The 8020-nt window shown below is 40.1% G+C and overlaps 1 protein-coding gene and 1 long non-coding RNA gene across 5 annotated transcripts in view; one reads left to right on the forward strand and one right to left on the reverse strand.

The window, feature by feature from the left end:
- The window catches only part of LOC116701347 (uncharacterized), a 19253-nt gene that overhangs the window by 2728 nt on the left and 8505 nt on the right, over positions 1-8020 (reverse strand). The window lies entirely within an intron of this gene.
- pum1 (pumilio RNA-binding family member 1) overlaps positions 134-8020 on the forward strand; it is a 29052-nt gene continuing 21165 nt past the window's right edge. For all 4 annotated transcript variants that reach the window (XM_032534988.1, XM_032534989.1, XM_032534990.1 and 1 more), the window contains exons 1-3: positions 134-361; positions 4981-5153; positions 6677-6799. In XM_032534988.1, coding sequence (XP_032390879.1) covers positions 4992-5153; positions 6677-6799 — 285 coding nt within the window. In that variant the 5' untranslated portion in view covers positions 134-361; positions 4981-4991. The remainder of the gene's footprint in view (positions 362-4980; positions 5154-6676; positions 6800-8020) is intronic.

Here is an 8020-nt window from a genome sequence, read left to right on the forward strand (position 1 = left end):
TAGAGTTTATTTTAGTGACTTCCTCCGTTCCTAAAAGGCTCCAAGCTTGCAAATGTCTTTTTTGGTAAAGGCTATTTTTTACAACATTGACACATACTGTGAATTAACTAAAAAAAAATGTATAAGTACACCTCACAATACGAACAGGCTGTAAACACATAACAAAGGGACCGGTCCGGTATGACCCTCCCTCCCCTCCCGGTTGGCGCAATGAACCGCACGCTCTCTCTCATCCTTTCCCGTCATGCAGCGCTCTTGCCTGCTACTCCGTTGACTCAAGCCGCCATGTTGTCGGAGTGAAAGCCTGGGGTGTCAGAGAGAAACTGGGGCCGAAATCCGCGTCCATCCACCCTCTCCGCCGGTGAGTATCACCTCTTCCCCAGTCGCTGTAGCAGGGGACATTGCTCATTCACGCATGGGTGCGGGTATTGTTGCTATGGTGGCTCTGAGAAGGGCTAAACAGGAGTGTTTCGTGTAGCAGAAGAGGCTCCCTCTTTTCTGCTGCCTGCCTCCTTCCTCCCGTTGTGTGGGTCTTCCGCTCCAGACAGCTCTCGGGCCTTTGTTAGCATCCGCGTCACGGGGATATGTGGGGCTGCAGACTCGGCTGACAGGTAGGAACCCCGGGTGTTTATTAATGACAATATGATTATGCTAAGGCGCCACTGCCTCTGTTAAAAGCGTTGTATGGAGCCCGTGTTTGCGCACCGGTTCGCCCGGGCTGAGTTTGTGTCGGGAGGCCGTGTTATTGTTGGTAGACATGGGCATTGAACCCTCCACAACCGATCTGGCGTGTGTGGACGCAGATGCATGAAAATGAAACACCCGGTAACCGCGACGACCCTTTCCATGGAGCTTCTACATATCCTCTTTCGTTTTGATGTGTCATGTCTGTTAAGAGGGACAGGTTTGATCTATGTCGAGACACCTAACGTTATCGCCTGCTAGCTGCATGTTCCCTGCTTGTTTTGTCACACCCCTGTCTGTGCCCGGTATGCGGTGGATTGATCCCCGGTGTTGAATAATGATTAACCTAGTTTGATCGTGGAACACAATGCATGTTTCAGTGTGCTGAGTTAAACTTATGCGTTTCACTTGTGGGGAATGGTCACAGGCAGTGTTGTGGATTTCCGGGTGTTTCTCTACCTGATCTTGAGCTGTAGCAGAGGAAGCTCTAACAGTTCCTTGTTGCTCAATGAAGAGTGGAGAAGGAAATTAAACCGAACGCATACCGTAGCTACATGATCGATCACTTGGCAAGCTGGTTTGTTTTTATCTTTAAGAACCATTCGGCCGGTCAGCTCCTGCTATTTTGTCTTTATGGAGGTGGTGTAGTACAGTGGTTTCAGCAGAGCTGAGAGTAGGCTGCATACATTTGTAGATTCACCATGTCAGACAGACTCTGGCAAACTGTATATGGCTCAGTGTAAAAAGAACTGCTTGTAATTTCCTAATGGCCTGTAGGGACAATAATGTGAAACTGGTCATTTAAAAAAAGATTAGAGCTGGTTGGATCAGGAGAGGTTGCAAAATAAAAAGTATATCCTTCTGTCTGATGACAACCGACTGAGGTTGTGTCGCCCAAAATTTGCCACGACCACCAAACAGCGTGGTCCATGAGCTTTGCATATTTCTTTAGTTTATCATTGCTCATATAATGAAAATCCACCCACCACCCTTTACCCGGGTTATATGACAGAGGGAGCCCTTCTGACATCTCTGTTTCTCTCAATTTCTTGGCAAATAAAGTCAGTAACCTTCCTTGTGCAAACATACTTATAGAATTAAATAGTTCCTATTTACACAATACATGTAAATGCAAGTTTAGGCGCACCTAGCTTAAAGTACAGTTAATAACTATATCATATTTTGGAGGATGAAGTTTGTGGTGGTGTTGAACTTTGTGTTGTCCCTCACTGGTATTTTTGTTTTTTTATAAGAGACACCTTTTAGTAAAATGCAACACACTTTAACAGCAACATAAACTGCCGCCTCTACTTCTTATGAGGTTATAATAATTCATTTTATCTATATATCGCTTTTCAAAGTACTTAAAGACAAAGTACTTAAAGACACTTTACAATAAAACCAGTACATGCAGTCATTGTCGAAGTGTACTTGGGCAAGACACTGAACCCTGAGTTGCCCCCGGTGCTGCGCATCGGAGTGTGAATGTGTATGAATGTTTATCTGATGAGCAGGTGGCACCTTGTACGGCAGCCCCGGCCACAGTGTATGAATGTGTGTGAATGGTGAATGTATCCTGTCGATGTAAAAGCGCTTTAAGCAGTTGTTAAGACTGGAAAAGCGCTATATAAATACAGCACATTTACATTTACATTTACATTCAAAACAAGCAAGTTGAATGAAACCTCTAAAAAAGTTTCAATAAAACTGAATATTATAATCTTCATTAAAAGTATGGTTTATGGCAGGACTGATACTGCATTTATCTAAGCTGTGTGTCTTAACAAACTGGCAACTGAGTATGAATGTGTATTGTATTACGTGAATATGTACTCTTGCAGTTGAATGACATATCAGCTGTTAATAGTGTGTACTTTCACTATGAGCAGTTATCTGCAACCATGTCCCACCTAAAGCAATGCTTGCACAGGATTTCACAACAATCACATTGCTGTTGATAGAACACCTGAAACCAGAGAAGGGTAACACAATTGTGACAGAAATGCAGATCACTGGGTTAAGCAGATCACTTATCAGGGATAAGATGTCTAAATAGTATTTGGGGGTGCTTAACTTAGTAACTTTTATGAGATCCCTGTGTGGGTATCTTTAATCTCTATGTTCCTGAGTTAGACCAGGTGTGTTTTATTCCAACCACAAACAGCAATACAGTAAAGTTTACAGTATGCTATACTGACTGCAGGTATGCACGTTGACAGTTAAATCACCTGCCTCCTGGGCTGGCTTTGAAAGTGATTCTCTGGTTAGTATTTCAAGCTGTTGATCCCAGCTCGCTTGTTCTGATTATTGTCAAATAATTAACTTTAATTGTAGGTTTTCACTTTGCCTCAATTTTAGACCTACTGTATGATTGTTTTGGCTGTTCCTTATGATGTACTCTGGATTAAACTGATTAAACTATTTACATTAAATTTGATTATTTCATTAGTGCTAGGGTGCATAATGATATGCGGATATCAGTTATTTTTAACTAAGACCATTTTCAACAAATGAGGGGCTGTTATTATCGTGAGCTGCTGTAGGGTTTTGCTGGGCTAAAAATTTCTGTTCTTCTAATGCAGTTGTGGATACACTATATTGCACTATGGTGTATGTGATTCTTTAAGTACACATTCACTACCTAAAACTAATGCAATCTAAAACACCATTACTGCAAAAATTCTTCTACATTTATTAATGTTATAATCAATTTTTGAGAGGTGTTGATTCAACCTTTTCCAGTTATTTTTGAAGTAGTAGCTTGTGGTGTTTTGATTATTTAGTCTACCCTTACAGATGAAATCCATTTTAATCTTCATTTAGGTAGTTTTTATTGCAGTGCTTTATTTTTAGCTAGGTGTACCAAATAAAATGACAGCTGAGTGTAGTTTGCCATGAAAACCAGTTCATCTTAAAATCTTTTTATATTAGATATTTTTGTTGTACGTTTAGTTATTTTTTTCAATCTTCATTGAGATGACAGTGCTTACTTATTTCATTATATGGGAATGACGTCTCTAGGGATTTATAGAGCAGTAACACTAACTCAGAACTTAGACCACAAACCATTTTGGTTTTAGATGACCCATTTGTTTTACTACACATTTGTCTTCAACTACAGGTTTTTATGAAGAAGGGTTGTAGAGCATGGGTCATGGCTTATCTTTGTTAGTACAGTATGGCACAAGGACAGAAAAAAAATGTTCTTGGTGGATGTGTTATTGCAGGATATAGTTACAAAAATTAGTCTGATCACTGACTGGATTAATGTTGTTAAAGCAGGTTTGGATGCTAGGAACTAGACTCTTGCCAGTTTATTAGTTACACCTAAACATGTGAAAAATACATGCAGTCAATTAGGAACAGGGCAACATATTATTATATCGTCATTGATACAGGAGACTAGATTGTCCTAAATTTTGGATATTGTGAGCGTTGTCTTTTCCTGGTTTTACCGGCTGCATCAGGGTAAAGTGAGCCAAGTGAGCCAATCTTCTGTCTAAACACTTCTCATATGTCTTGGGAGTCAAACTGTGAAGAAATAAACATAACTTCTAAATTTTTTCCCAAAAAGTCCAGATGCTTTTGCCCCCATGACATTCATTTATGCCAGTAATCCAAATAATAATGTCATATTTATTGATATTACACACAGCATTGCCACACAAGCATTTTGTTGTCTATAACAGAGATTTGAAGACTATATATTTGGAGTCATCCAGTGCTTAAAAACATAATGAACATTATAACTCATATAAAGGACAAACTATTTACATAAAAAAAAGCCTAAATGTATACCAAATCTCAAAACAATGATGCAATTTTGCAAAGCATCATGGGAGATATAAGCTGCTGCTAGCAACAAAGCTAGCGACAGAAATGAAAGAAAAATTGATTGGATTCATTGCTCAACAACTCCAAAAAAAGGCACAAGCTCTAGGCTGGATAAATAATCTCCTGTAAAGGCTAGAAAGACACCCCTTGACTGCTAACTCGTTAGCTCTTAGCTTAACATATTTAATACTATATTGCACATCATCATTTTATTCTTAGCTGAAGAAATTGGTAAGTCACTGTCTCTTATGGCTATTAAATGATTAAAATATAAATAAAAGATTACGTTATTTATTTTGGACAATAGGATTGGTCTCCGAGGGTTAATAAACAACTGCGCACAGGGTCTCCACCCATCATTCTGTGTTAACTGGTCAGAACCTATCAAACATTTCGTTTGTTCAAATTATTTACCCAGCATGCCATTGTTAAAATGTGACCGATGTATTTCTTTCTGGACAGGCTGTGGTGGAATGAGCAGTGTGTGTGTGTTGAAGAGGAAAGCAGTGCTCTGGCAGGATTCATTCAGCCCCCACCATAGAACTACATCTCCCAGCATGCCTGTGGTGCTGAGCAGCGGAGGACATGCCCCTCCAACTGGGCAGACCCCTCAGGCCACACCCCCCAGCCAGCAGGTAAAGCCCACCACCTCGACACCTTAACAGATTTCAACATTTTTTTAAATCATGGACAAACATCTATTAGGAACATCTCATTGCTAATATACAGTATGGCGGTCCAGTTGTTGCTGCTGTTAGTACTTTAACCATTTATGTGCCATTTTATAATGCAACCCATCGTGCAAACCCTACATTTATTAGTTTGCATGTATGGCTGGCTGCCTCTGGGCTCAGAGAGGAAGCAGAAATGCTCCAAAGTGCTGGCCGACAGACAGCTCTACGGCGGTAAGAAAGGAGCAGAGGAGCAGAATTGCTTGTTGTCTGGCGGAGAAATGTGCTTCCGATGTGAACAGTCAGGCTACCGCTCACCTGAGAATTGACTTGTAGCGGCACTTTACGGAATTTCAACCTCCGCCAGTACAGGGTACCTGCAGGGTCTTAAAAGTCTTACATTTTATATTCTAATAATAAGACGTTTAATAGTCTCATATTTTGTTAACAAAGGTTGTACATTATTTCTTGTCCTTTCCTAGGATTGAATAAGTCCAGTAAGGTCATAAATAAATGTTTTGTTATGTGTTTGACTTTACAGTTTACTCTGTTTGGCACGACTTGGATGTTATACGACTTTACAGGGTCACAGGCGTCAGCGTTTTTCTTTATTTAGGCACCCATAGGGCCCTTTCTATGTAATCTGTGTTAATATTTTCCGTTTAATTTTTTGGACCATTTTCACTTGTTTAAAGCCATACTTTCATGTGGACTATTGTCATATCTGAAGGAGATCCCACTATCTTTTAAAGGTGGTTATAAATAATATTTATAAGTCGCTAATAGGGTCCAGTGTTTCCCACAGGTTGAGAATTTACTTGTGGTGGTGACGGCGCAGAGTGTGAGGGCTGGGTTCAGTAATAAACTATTCAAACAAAGGTTTATTAACTATTTATTTAAAAGAAATACTACATAATTTACATATAAAACAAACTAGAAGAGGATACAGATGAAGTATAGCCTATGATGTGCTTGGGTTTGGGCCCTGCCCCAAAAAACACTTCATTTCTGTTAAATTTGGATGCACCAATTTATTGGCAAAATGTCTTTAGAACTGGCTAAAATTTCCTTTTATGCAGGGAATACCCTGTAGGTGTGTCTAGAATGTCGCTTCTTGATAACGAGGCTAGCATTTTTCATGACGAATCTTGGAAAAAACACGTGTGGTGTGTGGTGTGTATTGTTGTCCTCTTGTGAGCGTGTCGATTGTGTAGTTGTGTGGTGTTGTGTGTGTGTGTGTGTGTGTGGTGTGTGTGGTGGTGTTTTTAGTTGTTGTGTTGTGTGTGTGTGTGTGTGTGTGTGTGTGTGTGTGTGTGTGTGGGTGTGTGTGTGGTGTGTGTGTGTGTGTGTGTGTGTGTGGTGGTGTGTGTGTGTGTGTGTGTGTGTGGTGTGTGTGGTGTGTGTTGTGTGTGGTGGTGTGTGTCTGTGTGTGTCTGTGTGTGTCTGTTGGGTCTGTGTGTCTGTGTGTCTGTGTGTCTTTCTTTAAGGGTGTGGCTGGTGCTGGACGTTCCCAGGATGATGCCATGGTAGACTATTTCTTCCAGCGGCAGCATGGTGAACAGCCCGGCAAACATCGCTGGCCCACTGGAGACAACATCCATGACAGCCAGGTGTGTGTTGGTGTCACACAAGTGGTAACGCTGGTTTTCTTATTTTATTCTGTCATATGTCCTACTGTTTGCTTGTACAAAGTTCGCGGAAACATTTTACACAGAAACCTTTATTCTTATGATACAATAACATCTTGCCATAGACATATTAAAATAATTTAATTCGGTCTGAAAAATACTGTTGTTGCTAACATGGGGGGGGTTAGAGGGAAACTAAGTTTTTCAGTTTCAGTTCTACGTTTCAAAACACCAGCGTCCGTGGCCATTTAATGTAGAAAAAAACAAAAATAAAAAACAGAATCAAACTACACATTTTAGTTGTTGCCAATTAGGGATGTAACGATTATTGGTGTAACGGTAAACCACGGTAGAAATGTTGACGCAAACAATTACCCTTTTCATTTAAAATATCCTTATTGCGATGGATTACCACGGTGTGGAAACCCTGTGTTTAATCCTTCCCAGCTTCGTCTGAGGCTCCTAAAGTTGCCGCGCAGGCGCACTGCGCTCAGACAGGAGAAGGGGACAGAATGTAGCAGCAGACTTTTTTCCTTATCTTTTTTTTCTTTTCTTTGTAGTGATGTGGGTAGCCCAGAACGTAAGTTAGAACTATTCTCTAGCCTGCTTGACTGTCATGGGTTTTACTGCCTCGTTATCTTCAATAAGTGTTCTGCTACGATGTAGAAGTTTAGCCCGTGTGAGTACATGACATTTATTTGGTGGGAGAGAGAGAGTGATATTATCTTGATAATATTGCTGTTGATGTGTTTCTCATTACATAGCTGATATATGTGCAGATTGTTTAATATTACTTGTGCAGCCACGTGTTGATATTCAGGTTGTATTTGGGTGATTTGCTAGCAACATGAAACTGCCAGTAAACAGACAAGCCTGTGGAGCCACTTGCTTAGCTAAAGGTGTATTACACTGTTTGCTCCGTTATGGATATGTGTGCTGTAATAGATGTGGCTTAGTTGTGTTACTGAGCAATATGTTACATTTACGTTAATTATTATGGAGAAATGAATGTAATTCTTAGTATTATTTCTTGTTATATGCTGGTGGCTACGCTATTTAGTTTTGGTAAATAATGTTCATAGTAAGTTAGATGCTTATTCATTAATAGTGTATTATGTGTTGTTTATATTTCAGAACCACATCCAACTTCAAAGTAACATCAAATACAACTTCATAGTTAACTTCATGTTCGAGTTGTAAATA

Source organism: Etheostoma spectabile, chromosome 14 (assembly GCF_008692095.1).
Source record: "Etheostoma spectabile isolate EspeVRDwgs_2016 chromosome 14, UIUC_Espe_1.0, whole genome shotgun sequence".
In the NCBI taxonomy this organism is placed as follows: domain Eukaryota; kingdom Metazoa; phylum Chordata; class Actinopteri; order Perciformes; family Percidae; genus Etheostoma; species Etheostoma spectabile.